Source organism: Panicum virgatum, chromosome 5N (assembly GCF_016808335.1).
Source record: "Panicum virgatum strain AP13 chromosome 5N, P.virgatum_v5, whole genome shotgun sequence".
Classification (NCBI taxonomy): domain Eukaryota; kingdom Viridiplantae; phylum Streptophyta; class Magnoliopsida; order Poales; family Poaceae; genus Panicum; species Panicum virgatum.
The window spans coordinates 23,445,102-23,463,629 of NC_053149.1; the positions used below are offsets into that span (position 1 = coordinate 23,445,102).

General features: G+C 48.6%; 1 protein-coding gene and 1 non-coding gene across 2 annotated transcripts; one reads left to right on the forward strand and one right to left on the reverse strand.

Annotated features, from left to right (window-relative positions):
- Positions 1 to 720: 720 nt before the first annotated feature.
- Positions 721 to 827, reverse strand: LOC120677139. Its single transcript, XR_005676202.1, has one exon. It is a non-coding gene; the product is annotated as a small nucleolar RNA R71 (small nucleolar RNA).
- Positions 828 to 16,625: 15,798 nt separating this feature from the next.
- On the forward strand, positions 16,626 to 18,162 carry LOC120674674 (MAP7 domain-containing protein 1-like). Its single transcript, XM_039955812.1, has 4 exons — positions 16,626 to 16,695; positions 16,810 to 17,290; positions 17,373 to 17,968; positions 18,038 to 18,162. Exons 1-4 carry the CDS (start codon positions 16,626 to 16,628, stop codon positions 18,160 to 18,162), a joined length of 1,272 nt encoding a protein of 423 aa, XP_039811746.1.
- Positions 18,163 to 18,528: the final 366 nt, after the last annotated feature.

Below are 18,528 nucleotides of genomic sequence, written 5' to 3' on the forward strand. Positions count from 1 at the left end.
CGAGGCGCCGTTACTAGGAACTAACCAATCCTAGTGATGACGCTAAGAAATGCCAACAAGCATTTCTGGCGCTGTTGCCGGGGATGGCACTAGATGTAAAGTTTATTTACTAAAGTACATAAATATGGAAATATAAGTAAGAGGTAGCTACTGCTTATACAGGCTAATGTGTTTATCTTTTTGTTTTCTCCTGATTGGATGAAAATAGGGTAGTGTATGTCTGGTTTCTCATTGCTGACAAATTTCGTTGAAAATCCCGAGAAGCTCGTGAGAAGGGTCCGACCTCGCGTCGTTCCTCCTCCGATCTCGCAGTCGACAAGCGAACCAGCTTTCCAAGCACCATCAACTGAACTCATGGCTGAGAAGACTCTCCGCGACTTCTCTGTCCCCTCAGCTGCCAATGTGGAAACTGGACCCAATGTTGATGTTGGTGACATGAACTTTGAGCTGAAGTCCAGCCTCATAAATATGGTGCAGGCTAGCCCATTCTGTGGCAAGCCGAATGAGGACGCCAACGCCCATCTCCAGAACTTTCTGGAGTTTTGCAAGACCGTAACCATATGGGGCGTTACGGTTGACGCCATCAGGCTCCGCCTGTTTCCTTTCTCCCTCCTGGGGAAGGCGAAATAGTGGTTTTATCATAACAAGGAAGCTGTCAGCATGTGGGACAAGTGTTCCACGGCGTTCCTCGCTAAATTCTTTCCGTTGGGCAAAACCAATGCCCTACGAGGAAGAATCTCAAGTTTCCAGCAGACGGGGATGGAATCCATCCCAGAAGCTTGGGAAAGGCTGCAAGAGTACATACTCGCATGTCCTCATCATGGGATGGACGAGTGGATCGTGCTACAAAGCTTCTACAACGGGCTAACGACTACATCAAGAGCCCATCTTGATGCTGCTGGAGGAGCCTATCTCGATCTCACGATTGCCAAGGCTACGGCCTCAATCGAGAAGATGGTCTCCAACTAGGGCTGGAACAAGGAGCGTTCCCAGTCCAGAACCAAAGGAGGAATGCGTACTGTCAAGGAGACAGATATGCTCGCCGCCAAGCTGGACCTCCTACTAAAGAAGATTGATGAAGGGAACCGGCCCCAGATGCCTATTCCCGTCCATGCCATGAACTCGTACTTTACGTGCAAGGTTTGTGGTGACATTGGACACTCAGGGAATGACTGCCATGAGACCCGTGAAGATGCAGCATACATCAACATCAACAACACCGGGTTTCGTCCACTAGGAGGCTAGGGTGGGGTCAAACATGCCCACCATTCCAAGGGGGAGGTAACAACTATAACTCAAATTTCAATTCGAACCAACCCTCCTTAAGAGACCTAGTCTTTGGCCAAGCTAAAATTAATGAATCTTTAAACCGAAAGCTTGCTGCCAACGATAAAATTTTAGAAAGCATTCATGCCAAAGTTGAAACTCTTTCTTCTGCTCATAAAAATCAACTTAGTTTCAACAAAATGATAGAAACACAACTGGCTCAGTTAGCTGCTGTTGCTCCTGTCTCTGAAGATGGGAAGATCTCGGGACAACCTCGAATCTTCCATCGAAACTGCAAATATGGTGTCTTCCGGGTGGGGCAACCTTCCCCGGCAGACTTCTCGAACTAACCATGCAGGAGAAACCACGCACCCAAGGATGAATGCGTGGTGCGAGCTAACAGCGAAACTTCATGGAGATCCAGGGGTGCCCATGATCAGCTGTTCCATCTTCGATCAACCCTACACACGGGCCCTCTGCGACCTTGGGTCAAGCATAAACATCATGCTCAAGGTAATCTTTGAGCAATTACAATATCCTGCTCTTTCCCAGACCTGTATGCTCGTACAGCTTGCAGACTCCATAGTTTGACATCCCGAAGGGATTTTCGAAAACATCTATGTACGAGTCTGGAATTGCTTCGTCCTAGCCGATTTTGTCGTCTTGTACATGGATGGAGACTAAGGACTAGACCTTATCCTCAGACGACCGTTCCTGAACAGTGTGAAGGCTAGGATTGATGTCGGATCTGGAAAAGTCTAGTTCCGCATCGGGGTCGATGAAATATTCTTTAAATTCCTCCACGGGAGGGAGCAGAGGTTCGTGATCCAGCAGGCTCACGACAGAAGTCCACTCTGGGGTGCAGCTGAACCCCAACCAGAAGAACCTACGACCATACGATCCATAAGAAGACGCTCAAATAAGGTGTGGCGTATGGTCACAAGCTCGTCCTCGTCCAATTCTCCAGGACAAGCCGAGCAATGGTGAACACAGCAGGAGAAAGGTCCCACTCGTCAGACTCTAAATGACGAGCCCTTGCCGAAGGTAAATCAGTACGTATCTGTAAGGATCACCGGGGTGTCCGACCCTAGATGGGGAGGGGGTGAATAGGGTTGCTAATTCGCTTTCTAACCTAGGGCTCAATCTACTTGCATAAGATAAACCTAACACGTCCTACACATGCTAGTTATGACTAAGGTTTATCTATGCTACTCTCTACTTACCCCAAAAGACTTGCAACCTATGGCCAATCCTAATCAAACTAACTAGGAAAGTAAAGGCACACAAGATAGAGTAAATGCGGAAACGTAATAAGGTAAGTAAAGAGGTAAGGGAGAGGATATGCAAACTCCCATGAAGACACCAAGACACACGATTTTACGTGGTTCGGTTAGGACACCAAGTCCCTCCCTACGTCCACGGCCACTTGTCCAACAAGAATAAGTGTGATGCCGAGTCTCTTCACTTGATCACCGTCTTGCGTTCGCCACCAAGGCTTCCGGCAAGAGAAGGCTAAGTGGCCCCAAGTCACCAAGACAAGGCCACCGCTACCGTCTCTCTCAAAGCGTCACCAACGGCACCGTCTTCACTATCGGAGCTTCTCACCAAGAGGGGTCTCCTTCCCTGCACAAAGTGTCGTTGCCTCTCTACACCAAGTCGGAGGGTCACACGACGAGTACACGGTTGCTTGCCGCAGCAAGACTTTGCTCAAGGTTGATCTCGCAAGATCAAGTCCTCCCAAGCACTAAGCTTTTCAAGCTCACACTTGCACTAAGCTATTCTAAGCTTGAATGCGGCACTAAGCTCAATATGGTGGATGGAGTTGATGTTGATCTTCAATAGAACTTCCAGAGTCTCCAACCTCTTCAAATGACCCGGCCTTGGGGGTATATATAGGCAGCACAAGCAAATATAACCGTTGGAGAAAAGCTGCCAGAAAAGTGCTTAACTCCGGTTAATCCGATGCACCCCAAATAGCCATCATCTGTTCAACCGGTGATACTAAACAGCCCGCCTAAAAAACAAGCCGTTATGTGTACGGGCAATCAACCGATGCTGCGTCGGTTTAACCGATGAGTGTAGTTGTCCTGTGAACTCTGAAAAACCAACTCTCTGGACAATTACACCGACGTTCACCAAGAACCAACATCGGTTCATCCGGTGTATAGACCTTGCCTCAGCTTCTTGGTCCATTGCACCGACGTATTCAACTTTCCTAGCGTCGGTTCAATCGGTGAGTGTGAGCAGATCTTTTACCAAGTCCATTACACCGGTGAGTGTAAAACACTCAATCCCGGTTAATCCGGTGCTAAGCCCTAGCCCGCAGACCTTCTCTGTGATTGTACCGGTGAGTTCATTTTGCCCTACGTCGGTTCAACCGGTGATAGCAAAATACCTCTGTTTTGAACCTTTTGACTTGGTTTCTTTTGGATTTCTTCTCTTTGTCATCACTTGAACCTAAAAGCCTGAGGATATCATCTAAACAAACACATTAGTCCAAGTGTTGTGTTGTCTATATCAATCACCAAAACATTATACTGAAATATGGCATGAGAGGCCATTTTCGCTACAGTATCTCATAATCACCCTCCATCATTTTTTTTCTTGTCTAGACTTTTTCGTTTTTTCCACTGCATGTTTGAATTTTCAGAACACCCTTGCATGCTAGAAACTTTTCTAGCACTTTTTCTTTCTTTTACAAAAATCCAAAAAAATATATATATTTCCGAGCATGAGAATCCCTTGAAAAATATTTTTGAACATCTTTCGAGACAAAGTTTGGCCGGGCACTCAAATTTTCAAAACATAGAGCCGTTAGAGGGAACTTGGGCACAGGATGTCAGCTAGGGGCCCCACAGGGGGGCCGGCCGAACCCTAGGGTCGGCCGACCCCACCTGTCAGGTCCCTGCTATCAGCTTTCTCCAACGGCTACTAGCCATTATGCCCATCGTCTAGCCGTTGTGCCCGGGCTTCTCCCTTTAAATAGAGGCCGAGGGGTGGGTGTTGAGCTATCACACTCAACTCTCACTCTCTCTCAAACTTTGCTCTTGGGTTTTCATTGGATTTTTGCTCAAGATTTGAATTCAAGAGACCTCTCTCTCTCAATTCTTTGCTGCAAGAAAGAAGGAGCAACTCACGGGTAGGAACATTCAATTCGGTTTGACTAACGTAACCCATTTCGAGTTGCACTTGTTTTTGTTCCTTCATGAAAGGCATAGGGCGGAAGGTTTCCAGCATTCAAGAAGATGACTGGTGGAAGTTAATCCCGTTCTCGGGGTGGCTCAAGCTCGTACACACCCGAACCTACGCCTACACCAAGCACGATGGACTATGAAGAAGAAGAACAACACGAAGAGATCCAAGCCGAACCGCAAGCCAGGGTCATAGAGATTGATGTGGAAGATGCACCGTACCTCGATTTGTGGGATGATCGTGAATGGCAAGGCTATGCCATCCTCAAGAACAGAAACTTCATCCACACCTGAGCCTTTGATCCGGACCTCCTCATCAAAACAAGTATGTACGAAGACTTCTCTAATGTTTGGCATGAAATTGGATGGGATAAATTTGTTCCTGTTGAGGAGTATGGTTCTCGACTCCTCACTATCCAATTTCTTTGCACTCTTCGGGAGGTGGAAAACAGGGTTTATTTTCGACTTTTCGGGAAAGAATATCTGCTTTCTTGGAAAACTTTTGGCGGCCACCTCAATTTCAACAAACGCTGGCCTATTTCTTTGGACCAAGCATGCCGAGGTTTTAATCGTCATGAGTTTTGGGGCCTGGATTTCGGGTCAAGTTGTCCATGGCAAGTTTGCACCTCGGTGCAGCGATATTCATAATCCAACTCTTCAGTTGATGCACAAGTGGTTGACCATCACTCTCTTCCCAAGAGATGATGTCCGACCCGTGCGCAACGATGAGTTACTCATTCTATATGCCATGGTCAACAAGATCAAAATCTCCCTCGCACAAGCTTTAGTTAGGCAATGGCTTTCGAATTTCAAGATGACGGGTCCTATTGAGTGCACTTCTTTGATTACCCGCATCGCTACACGTATCGGTGCCTTAGAGGGGAATTTTATTCCTTTCATTGAGGGCGACTGTGTGTATATCGATGAGGACTATTTGATCCAAGGTCACACACTCAAGAAAGGCCCGAATGATTCTTGATTTTCTTTTACATGGGCTATACAAATGAGATTCCGCTGCCCAATGCAGAGTTCCATTTGCATAATTGCCATTTGCTAACCATCCCTCTCGTTCCACGAGAAGGGTGTCGCAGGCATAGATCTTCTGGTTTGCCTGGCAGGATGACAAGAAGCAGGACCAGAAGGGAAGCAGAGCCAACACCACTGCCTTAGCAGCCACATCACTCACATCACCATGAGGCCGGTGGTTCATCATGGCACAGTGCCAGCACTGAGGAGTGGACACGGCAGGCACTAGGCCACCGGTCCAGTAGTTCCAGCTCCGGTGGAGCCCCGAACCTCATTAGACGGACGTCTTCGTCCCGAGGTTTCGGTACCATCACCCAGCAGCTAGAGCTGCGGGTGCAGGGCGACAACATACAAGAGACGCTGAACCAACACATCGACAGTACCCAAGCATGGCAGCGTCACACCGGCGAGAGACTCCATGACATGGAGCAGTCGCAGTTGCAGCGACAGGAGGAGTGGAGGGCGTACTGCCGCTGGACGGGTTACAACCCCAATCAGTCGTAGTAAGCCTGAAGCTAGCTTAGGGGAGGACCCCCACGTGAGGTAACTTGTATCATTTATATTTACTGCTTTCATAACCTTGCATGAAACCCATAAAAATTTGCAAAATTAGAAAATCCATAAAAATCTGCATAACTAAAAACAAATAAAAATTTGCAAAACTTAGAAAACACAAAAAATATTTTCTTTTAATATGTGTAGTAAGCATGGTGTAAGTTTTCCTTGTTGAGATAATGAATAGTTGCTCTGTTAATTTCCTTCATATGCTTAGTTACAACTTTATGCTCTACCTAATTTTGGATTTGGTGGCTTAAAATGTTCATACCTGAAACTTGAAACTTGTGGGTAGCGAAAAGCATGATCCAAATCTAAGTTGTTGTGAGCTATGATATGGTTAAGTAGAGTTGCTATGATCTTCTCCTATGTGATACTTGACATCTGGAGTATTTAATTTTTGAAAACACAAAAATATAATAAAATTCCTCGATGATATTAAAATTCCTATCCAAAGCCATATGTTATTGTTATTGCAAAACCATCCACATATGCAACTTGCTATCTCATTGAGTTTTGTTAAATTATTGTGACCCTTAGTGAGATTCATTTCATACTCCCATGATCAAGATCACGTACACGTGTTCACCACATGCTATGCTTCTATACTAGAAGAAAGCAAAATTCCATCCATCTACAAAATAAAACTCCATGTCCATGTATGACACCACTCTCTAAAAAATATGCCAAGGATATGGGGCTATGCAAAAAGAAAATAAAAGATGCATACCCAAAGAAGGTATGCCACATGCTTTGGCACATCAAAAAAAGGGGAGAATAAAAGATGCATACCCAAAAAGGTATGCCACATGCTTAGGCATGCCAAAAAAGAAGAAGAAGAACAGATAGCCCCTTATCCAAAAAGAAAGAAAAAGAGAGAGATGGTGCATACAAAGAAGTTCATACACCATCCACCAAAAATATCCACACACTTGCACATCTTGATCAAGGTTTATAACTTGTTTCTCCTTTGGATCCGGTCTTTGACTTAGCAAAATATGAGAAGCAAGTATGCCTTCAAATCCTCCATACCTACAGCTCCACAAAAATAGCCATTAGAGATAGGTTGAGGAAGAAAGGCACAATAAAAAACCTTGGTAAGGAATTATACACATTGAGCGATCCGAGAGATTATCCGAGGAACTTTATAAATTTCTTTTGAAAAAACTTTACAAAACATCCTGATTGACGGTTGAACTAAAGAGAAAGAAATATGAGCACTCTATGGTACCGTTCTAACTCTCAACCGCCAAAGATGAGGTGAAGCTATAAGCACCACAGGAGTAAGGTAAGAGGTAAGAACATAAGGCCAACTTATTCAAAATCAAGGTAAGAAGCATTTGGTTGTGCCTAAGTATGAGTTGGAAATTCAACATTGTAGCAACTCCTAATCAACAACGAGTGCCTTGTTTTGCTCAGGGACGAGCAAAAGGCTAGCTTAGGGGTGTTGTTGACGGTCGTTAAGTGTGAAATATGACTGTCAACTATACTCATTTAAGAAGAAAAACTATACCTCTTACTCGCATATTTTTATCACTAACCTAGCTCCACAGTTGTTTTCGAGAATTTATGATTTCAGGAGCACAAGTCTGGAATAAGACGAAAACACGACGAATATGTAGACAGATCGTGTCCTGCATAACATAAGCAAAGGAGGCCCACAAACCAGAGCAAACCGACCAACCAAACCCCGGCACCGACCATCTGACATCAGGACCCACCAGGCAGCGTACCAGAGAAGGTCGGTGGAAAATGGCGCCAAGGGGGGTCGGTTGACCCCACCTGGAAGCCTCTGGGGCTGAGTTTTGGCGGGAAGCTCGATCTTATCCTCCTGAAGGCGGTTGACAATGTTTCCATGAATAACTCTGGCGGGAACCCACCTCAAGCACTATATAAAGGGCCTCCCACCACTCTCTCAACACACACCACTTGGAAGCCCCTCTCTCTCTACACTCTCTTGTGACTTGTACTCCTTAGGGTAGTGGAGCTAGGCTAGTACTTCATCTCTTAGCGAATCCAGTCATCCTCGGGGTCGGCGAGCAATCCTCGGCCTCTGGTATGGCTTTGTATTCAGACATTCTTTATATTAATCATTCAGAGTTCGTTCTTGGTTATCTTGCTGTGTTCGTAGCTTGCTTAGCCTTGATCAGTGCTTTATCAAGTTATAGTAGTTGCATGCTTAGACCAGATGATCTGGGTAAGGATATCAGTTCGTTGTGCTTTCGGGCTTGCCTTAGCATCTTACCTGTCCATCCGAAGGGTGGGGGACCCGTGGGTGCTAGGGTAGTGACCTCATATGCTGGCATGGTGCCCGGGTATGCGGGATCCTTCGAATATGACGGTGCTACAAGGTGTGACTGGGGTAGACCGCAGGTGGTGACAGCCCTGTCGGTCCGCCAGGAAGCTGCTTCTCGGTTAGCGTACCCACCGACGTTCGGGTATGGTGTAGGAGTTCATGCAAAGATGAAACGGGACTGATGTTCTCCAGTGCGGGTCATTCTCTCCAATGTCCCTAATTTCCCGGCACCTGCAGCTCTAAGCAATGCAGCTAACATAACTTATCTGCTAACATGATTAGTATAACAGGAATCTTTGTCTATGCTCCCACTAACCTTAGGATTGCTTGTTTATTCTTTATTCATGAGAGTTGGCTATTCTGTGTGTGTCACATTACCCCTGATTATCATTAATTTATCACTTACCCCTGTATAGTCAGTGGTCTTCATCTTGCTCATACGTGTCATGGTTATGCAACTAAGTAAATACACTTTACACAACCTAGCCATCCCTTGGGAAAATATAAATAACGATACCTTGTATACTTCCGGGTGAAATGCAACAACAGTATATCTGTGTGCTTGCGGATCCTTCTGTAAATGTTAAGACATACCACATGGCATCTTCGAGGCGCCGTTGCTAGGAACTAACCACTCCTAGTGATGATGCTAAGAAATGCCAACACCGACCGGTCAGACCGGTGTCCCAGACCGGTCTGACCGCGCAGAGCAACCGGCCAGACCAATCGACCCTGAGCTTGAGCAGAAAGCCGAAGAAGTGGCTCCTACTTCGGTTACTGGCGCATCAGATGTGATGAGTCCGGCCCAGGTGGGGTTGGATGAAAAGCCCGACACACCGATCCGGATTCCCCGAATCCCGCAATCTTAGCACCGGCATCTGAAATTATGACGCACTGATCTGGCCTACAACACCACTAGGGCCTCTTGTTGTGCCTCGGCAATCTTAGCACTGCACTCCGGCGCACCCATTCAGGAAAAGGCCCAATCGCCCCAAAAGACTAGTCCAATAGGGGAAGGGTGGCTCTCCCTTTTAAGGTGGTTTCCTCCTCCCAAGCTAAGCAAGGTGGGATTATGAGGCTCACACGGTCGCCGCCTGACTACAACTGGGCCACTTTTGGCCCATTTTTGTTGCGTCTTTGCCAGTGGGTAATAGTGGAGGATGTCCTCAGCATTCTCACCCCCTTAACAAGGGCCCAGCTCTGATACCAAATGATGAGTCTGGCCCAAGTGGGATTGGATGAAAAGCCTGACGCACCGATCCGGATTCCCCGAATTCCGCAATCTTAGCACCGGCATCCGAAATTACGACGCACCGATCGGCCTACAACGCCACTAGGGCCTCTTGTTGTACCTCGGCAGTCTTAGCACCGCACTCCAGCGCACCCACTTAGGAAAAGGCCCAATCGCCCCAAAAAGACTAGTCCAATAGGGGAAGGGTGGCTCCCCCTTTTAAGATGGCTTCCTCCTCCCAAGCTAAGCAAGATGGGATTATTCAGAGGCTCACACGGTCGCCACCCGACTACAACTGGGCCACTTTTGGCCCATTTTTGTTGCGTCTTTGCCAGCGGATAATAGTGGAGGATGTCCTCATCAAGAGGTTTCAGTAGCTCCTCTAACAGCAGAGGACGAGGAGTTGGTGGATTACGAGTCTTCTCCGGAATGCACAAATATGGAGGTTAATGGTGTGCGCTTTTCTGACGACTATTGGGCGATTCCAGAGTAGGAGGCTGCGCATCTGGACTTTGGGCCCTGCGAAGCTATATTTCAAAAACCCAAGGATTCAAATAATCACTTGAAGGCTCTCTACGTGAGGGGGCACATCAACGGGAAGTCAGTTTCTCGTATGCTCGTGGACATTGGGGCAATTGTGAACTTGATGCCCTATTCAATCTACAAGAAGCTTGGCAGATGGACGAAGAACCCATCAAGACAAACATGACGGTAAGCGGCGTTGGAGGAGGTGATACCATTGGTGCCAAGGGGGTTGCTTCGATGGAGTTGACCATTGGGAGCAAGACAGTTGCTACGGCATTCTTCATCTCCGAGGTGCAAGGTAACTTCAACCTTATACTTCGAGGTGATTGGATTCATGCCAATCAATGTGTACCATCTTCCTTGCACCAGTTTCTTATTCAGTGGATCGGCGATGAAGTTGAGGTTGTGCATGGTGATGCTTCTTCCTTCAATGGTACTGCCGATTCTGAGTTTGTTGGTGCACATGACAATATCAAGTGTTTATCGGGCCTGGACCTGACCGATTATGACTTGATCAGTTGCACCAAGGAGGGTTTTGTCTCTATAGTCCTAAAGCCGATGGAGAATCGGCTACACTTACTTCTATGATGCAAGAGAGCAACGACACAGAGCCGACCAGTCAGACTGCTTCCTCTGACCGGTCAGACCGGCCGAAGCCGACCAGTCAGACCGGTGCATCAGACCGGTTAGACCGGTCCAACGCAGATTGGCTGCAACATCGCATTGAGCACTCTCGGGACAAGGCGAACGATACGTGCGAAGCTATTGAAGACTTGGATGACTTAGACAAGTTAGGCCAAGGTTTTATGTTGGCTGATCCTTTATAAAAGGTAGATATTGGAGATGGTTCTATTCCTAGGCCGACATTTGTAAATGCAAACTTATCGGATATTGTAAAGCCGATTTAATAAAGTTATTGAAAGAATGCGTCGATTGTTTTGCATGGGACTACTCTGAGATGTCTGGTTTGATTCGTGATTTGGTTGAGCATCGGCTGCCAATTAAGGCCGGTTTTAGACCTTATAAGCAACCTTCTAGGCGTTTTAATCCTGTTATGTATGATCGAATAAAAGAAGAAATCAATCGTTTATTAGATGCTGGATTTATTCGGTCTTGTCGTTATGCAGAGTGGATCTCTAATATTGTGCCCATTGAAAAGAAAGATTCGGACAAGATTAGAGTATGCATTGATTTTAGAAATCTTAATGAAGCTACTCCTAAAGATGAATATCCTATGCCTATAGCCGATATTTTAATCAATGAAGCTTCTGGGCATCATGTTATTAGTTTTCTCGATGGTAATGCGGGTTATAATCAAATATTCATGGCAGAGGAAGATGCGTCTAAAACGGCCTTTAGATGTCCTGGTTTCATTGGTTTATTTGAGTGGGTTGTTATGACTTTTGGATTGAAGAATGCTGGTGCTACTTATCAAAGGGCTATGAATTTGATCTTCCATGACTTGTTTGGTATTATATTGGAAGTTTATATTGATGATATTGTGATCAAATCGGCCAGTTTGAGTCATCATTTGGCTGATTTGAGGCTTGCTCTTGAGAGGATGCGTCAGTATGGATTGAAGATGAACCCGCTTAAGTGTGCTTTTGGTGTATCGGCTGGGATGTTCTTGGGCTTCATTATTCATGAGAAGGGCATAGAGATTGATCCAAAAAGAATTGAAGCCATGAATAAAGTAGAGGCTCCCGCTTGCAAGAAAGACTTGCAAAAGTTTCTAGGTAAGGTGAATTACTTGAGAAGGTTCATATATAATTTGTCTAGAAAGATAGATGCTTTTACTCCTATTCTTTGGTTGAAGGACGAGGCTGAATTTACTTGGGGGACAGAACAACAAGAGGCTTTTGAGAAGATCAAGAAGTCTTTGTCTTCACCACCGGTTCTCAAGGCGCCTAAGAGAGATATTCCTTCTAGGCTTTATGTGGCTACGGAAGATAAAGTTATTGGTGCTGTTTTGACTCAAGAAACTGAAGAAAATGAGCATGTTATCACATATGTTGGCCGACGACTTATTGATGCGGAAACAAGGTATACGTTTATTGAGAAATTGTGGTTATCATTATATTATGCTTGTACCAAGTTGAGGCATTATCTTTTATCAAGTACTTGCATAGTTACTTTTCAAGCCGATGTTATTAAGCATATGCTACAAAAGCCGATTTTGAGTGGAAGAATTAGAAAGTGGGCTTATGCGCTTGTTGAATATGATTTGGCCTATGAATCTTTGAGAGCTGTTAGAGGCCAAATTGTAGCGGATTTTATTGTTGAACATTGGATTAGTGATGAGCATGATTTAGAAGTTGGCTAGGTTACTTGCACTCCATGGAAGTTGTTCTTTGATGGATTGGCTTGTGATGGTGGTCAAGGAATTGGTGTTGTTCTAATCTCTCCGAATTGTACTATTTTTGAATTATCAAACCGGTTTGAAGAAGAGCGCACGAATAACCATGTTGAGTATGAAGCACTTCTATTTGGCTTGGAATTCTTGGAATCAATGGGCGTTAAACATGTGGAAGCTTATGGTGATTCGCTTCTGGTAATGCAGCAAGTATCCAAGGTATGCCACTGCTATAATGGTTCTTTAAATGGATATCTTGATAGATGCCTTGATTTTATCTCTTGCTTTGATGAATTTATCATTTGACATATTCCAAGAGATAGTAATAAGAAGACAAATGCTCTGGCTCAGCAAGCATCTGGCTATAATGTTACTAAAAGGTATTTTAACATGAGGAAGCCGATGCGAGCAATAACCGAGTTACTGGTTCTAGACGAACTGGTTAGACCAGACGCCCCGACCGGTCAGACCGGTCCAGAGACCGATCTGATCGGTCGCTCTACTTAGAACAGCGAGTCGGCCGCCACTTCCAATTCTAAAGGGAAGGCCAAGGTTGCTGACTGGAGGGTGCCTATTGTGACATATTTAAAGGACCCTGGTCATGGTGCGGAGAGGAATGTTCGGCGTTTGGCATTTAAATACATTTTGATCGACGATGAGCTTTATCGTTGAACTGCCGAAGATGTATTTCTCAAGTGTTTAGATTCTGATCAGGCCCGTGTTGCTATGGGGGAGGTTCATGAAGGCATCTATGGTACGCATCAATCAGCTCCTAAAATGAAGTGGTTACTTAGGAGAGCCGGTTTCTATTGGCCAACTATGATGGCGGATTATTTTAGATATTATAAAGGTTGTGAAGAATGTCAGCGATTTGGTAATGTTCAGTTGGTGCCTGCTGCGTTATTACATCCTATTATCAAGCCATGGCTGCTCAGAGGTTGGGGGTTGGATTTCATTGGTCAGATTAATCCCCCTTTTTAAAAAGGACATCGTTTCATGTTGCTTGCTACGGATTATTTTACTAAGTGGACCGAAGCAGTTCCTTTGAAGAATATGACATATCGGGAGGTAATTGAGTTTATTACGGAGCATATTATTCATAGATTCGGTATTCCTCAAACTTTGATAAGGGATCAAGGTTCATCTTTTATTTCAAAGGAGGTACGTGATTTTGCCGAATCATACAAGATTAAAATACTCAATTCATCTCCATATTATGCTCAGGCCAATGGTCAGGCCGAATCTAGTAATAAGATCTTGATGAAGCTCATCAAGAAGAAGATAGATGAAAATCCTAGGAGGTGGCATGAGGTATTATCTGAAGCATTGTGGGCTCATCGTATATCTAGACATGGTGCTACTAAAGTTACTCCTTTTGAGCTTGTTTATGGTCAAGAGGCCATTTTTCCTGTTGAGATGAATCTGGATGCTTATAGATTGGCTAAAAAAAATGACCTATCTGCTGTTGATTACTATGACTTGATGATGGACAATATTGATGAAGTAAGCGACAGACGGATGCAAGCTTTGAAGGAAATTGAGAAGGACAAGCTTCGGGTAGCTAGAGCTTACGACAAGAAGGTGAAGGCTAAATCTTTTCAGGTTGGTGAGCTGGTTTGGAAGACTATATTGCCTCTTGGGACAAAGAGTAACAAATTCAGCAAGTGGTCGCCAAGTTGGGTAGGACCGTTCAAGATTGTCAAAGTTATCTTCGGGAATTCTTATATGGTGGAGACGATGCAAGGAGAACATCTTCCAAGGGCTCTTAATGGAAGATACTTGAAGAAATACTATCCCAGTGTGTGGCAAGACGCTTGAAGAACGAAGACGGCCGGTATAGAGTATCGCCCTTAGCATTATTTTTAGCCTTGTACTTTATGCTCAAATTTATGTAATTAAGCTAGTTTCTGGTTGTTGGATTGTTATTCCGGCCAGTCCACCAGGGGTGTACTAGGCAGTAGAGTTTCAGGATGGGGATCTCAGGACCAAGAGCTCGATGGTGACACGAAGACGCAGGGACTTAGATAGGTTCGGGCCGCAATGTGCGTAATACCCTATGTCCTGTGTTCAGGGTTGTATTAGGGTTTGCAGGATGCTGCGAAAAGGTGGAGAGAGTCTATGGGTTGGCCTACGTCTCCCTTATATAGACCAGGAGACGTAGGAGTACATGGAATGATATGCTAGGGTTGTTTTACACGGAAGGAGGTCGGTTAAGATCCCTAAATATGCGGGACTCTAGCTGGAGCCTCTCATCCTGATCTTTGAAGATCCTTTCCGTGCACGGCCGAGTGCCGTACGCCGAGTAGTCGTAGCCGAGTCACCGAGCAGGGTAGCCACCCGAGTTCCAGGGACCCCACTCGGCAGGGAGGTACATAGATCTACCTCCATCAAGCCCCTGAGCGCCGGAGGGCTGAGTCAAACTTTGTGGTATCTGAACGAAGTCCTTCGGTGCTCATAATGATCACCGTGTCTTGCTGACGCTGAATGGGATGCGCCCCTGGGCGCACCCGTTGGGTGTAGCCCCCGAGCCTCAGAAGGTTTCAGAGAAGCTTTTCGAGGGTCAAAGAAATGATCCCTGACTCGTCTGCTTGGAGACTTGAGTATCCGATCAATGTCTTCGCCATACTGTGCTTTTTAATCCATCCAACCACCTTGAGGCTATCGCATTGATTAGTCTTGACTTGATAAATCTGACTCTGGGGTCATGATTCATGCCATATGTGTGAGCCCTGAAGCCATAGTTGCATCACGGGGATGCACCAAGTGGTTATCGGGGCCCAGCCCCCGAGGCGGGTTACTGGCGGAGTCACGGAGACACGCCGGGTTGTCACGGCGTCCGAGCCCTGAGGCCCTGGCTGGGTCACGGAGACACGTCGGGTCATTTGCAGCGCCCAACCCCCGAGCAGGGTCACTGGCAGAATCAGGGAGACGCGCCGGGTTGTCATAGCGTCCGGACCCTGAGGCCCTGGCTGGGTCACGGAGACACGCTGGGTCGTTTCCGGCGCCTAGCCCCCGAGCAGGGTCACTGGCGGAGTCACGGAGACACACCGGGTTATCACGGCATCCGGACCCTAAGGCCCTAGCTAGGTCACGGAGACACGCCGGGTCGTTTGCGACGCCCAGCCCCCGAGCAGGGTCACTGGCGGAGTCACGGAGACGCGCCGGGTTCTTTGTAGGAATATTCGAACCATATTCGCGTCGGAGTTAAAATCCAACTGTTATTCACCACGCGGATCTGTCACGACTGACAGGGGAGCGGGGTTGTCAGGGGCAACAGTAAAAAAGAAAGTTACTGTTTACCCCGCCTTCTCCGCCGCGGATCGCCGGCCTGACGAAATTCGGCCGTTAATTTCGAATCTGCCCATTGTAGGGCTCTTGATATTTAAACGGAGGGGAGGCAGCGCGAGGCAGCCACCCCATTCCTGAGCACTCCAGGAAAGCGACATCCAGGACCTCGTCGAGCACGGCCTGCTCCTGGAGAAGCAAGTCTCTGGGTGGCGGTGCTGCTATGGGGAGGAGTTCCCGTCAGAGGACACGGACCAGACGATCGTGTTCAAGTCCTTCTACGAGAAGGGCTTCGTGCTGACCGCGGGGGCGTTCTTCCGCAGGCTTCTTCACTTCTACGGGCTCGAGGTAACTCATCTCAAGCCCAATTCGATTGCCCAGATCACGATCTTCATTCAGCTCTGTGAGGGGTATTTGGGGATTGCGCCCCACTTCAATTTGTGGCGGTCTCTGTACAGCCTTAGGGGGCACCCGTCCAACGCTCGTCCGATTGTTGTGAGCGGGGCCGCCTTCTCACTGCACCAGGGGAGTGTCTACCCCGACTTCGAGCTCTGTGACACCAACAAGGGGTGGGCGCGGGAATGGTTCGTGGTGGCGAACCCGGCATCCTGCCTCCCGGCGTGCACCGGCCGTGCGCCGGAGTACAAGGCGTGCTGGGAAGAATCGCCGGCCGCGGAGCAGATGGCGCAGGTGGAGCGCCTCCTCAACGAGATCGGTGACTAGTCGGCGTGGGGCCTGACGGGGGCCGCGGTGGCCATCTCCTTCTGCAGGCGGCTCACGCAGCCGATACAGGAGAGGGTCCAGCCGGCCTTCGAGTACTAGGGTCACCGAGACCCCACCTGGGGGAATGAACGCAAGGTTCCCTAGGAAGAGATTGCGAACCGGGTCACCAGCATCATGGCTGGGCAGATCCGGGACAAGGGCTCCCCCAAAGCCCACTGCCTGAAGCGGCCGACCGACGCCGTAAGTGTTCTTGAATCTTGCCGAGTTGTTTTCATTCATTCCGAGTTGTTTCCTCTGTTTTTGCTCTGTTATTCCGTGTGCACCCGTTGGGATGTATAACAACTCGGCGCTTTTGCAGGCCAAGGTCTTGGAGTACTGTCCCCCGCTCCATTGCCTGAGGGGGACCCTGGGAAGGATGCCACAACCCCCGTCGAGCTGCAGCAGCCGGCTAAGGAGGAGGCCGAGTTCTCCTCCGACTCCTCCGTAGGGAGCAAGCCGGAGGTGGAGATCACCGGAGCCTCAGGGTCGCCAACGTCTGCCGCCCTGAGGATGAAGACGCGTCGCGCTGTTAGGAAGATCCAGCTATTGAAAGCTGGGTCGGCGGCGGCGCAACAAGCCGTGAAGAGCTCAACCCGCAGGGGGACGAGCAAGGTCCGGGGGGCATCAGCACCCCCAGCCACCACTGAGGTGGGGTCAGTGCTGACCGGCCACAAAGTCGAGGAAGATGCGGCCCAGTCACTGGACCAGCTACGCGGGGAGATGGCATCCCCGTGCGCCGGCTCAGGGACACCGCCAACCGCGCCACTGAGGCTGAAGTTCCCGCTGCGTCGCAGCGGCGAGTGAGTTACGCCATCTTGACACCGTTCAGTCTTGGATTTTGCTTTCTGGAGTCCTTTCTTAACGCCTTCATTGTTGTTGCAGGAGGGTGACACTCAGCGGCGCCAAGAGGAAGGCGGAGGAGTCGTCCAATGAGGGCGGTTCCAGTGATGCCCCGAAGCTGACCTCACCACGAGCGAGCCCGGCGAGGAGCGGAGCCCACCACGAGGAGGAGGAGAAGAAGGGGGAGGAGGAGGCCAGCAACAGGGTCTCACCCCCTCCCCACGACGTGGAGATGCAGGATCCGCCCCGCGACGAAGGGGCGGTGAATGCTCAAGTCGGGGCCCTCGATGTCTCGGCCATCAAGGCGGTCAGGACTGTCGAGGTCTCGGCCATCGAGGCGGAGAAGGCCCGAGCCGAGCCCTTGGAAGGGATCAGGCCCTCGCCAGCGAGGGGGAAGCCCAAGGAGGACGAGTCACTTGGCAGCCACATGGTCGAGTGCGCCAAGCTGACCCACGAATGGCTTTGCCAGGCTCTTGTAGATATGTCCGAGCAGGCCGCCCAGGAGCTGGCCAGGGGAAGCACCGCCCTTGGCCTGGTGGCGGAGCTCGAGGCCAAGGTGGCCGAGCTGGAGGTGCGGAGCCGCCGTCTGGAGGCCGACAAGGTCAAGGCCGAGGATGCTCTGCGCAAGGAGAAGCACGGTATGTAGTCGGGGGTGCATCTTCCGAATTCTTTGTGCGCTATTTGGTCTCTAACTTGCTTTTGTTTAGAGCTAGAGGCCTGCACCAAGGCCAACGAGGAGCTACAGAAGCTCCGGGAGGCGGCCGAAGCGCGGGAGGCCAGCACTGAGGAGAAGCTTCACCTGGAGCGGGAGGCTCGGAAAGTTATGACCTAGAGATCATACGCCGTGTTCTTGTTGTCGTGTTTGTCAGCTTGGGCTGACCCAGCTGGGTGCTTTTTGCAGAAGCGGGGGAGCAAGTGGCGCAGGGCCGGGCGACGCTAGATCGCCTAAGTAGGCCCTGGAGGCACTGCTCGGGGCTTTTGAGCCCGAGGGCGTGGCTACTGCCGAGAGCCTGGCTGAGAGGCTAGAGGCGTCCCGCGGCCGACTGGAGGCCTTCATCCGAGGAGCCGCCAAGGATGCTTTGCAGCACACCCTGGGTCTTGTGAAGACCCATCTCCCCGAGGTGGACCTGGATCCGGTGGGAGACGGTATCCCGGAGGATTGCTCGGACGCTGAGTGGGAAGCCAACTGTGGCAGAAC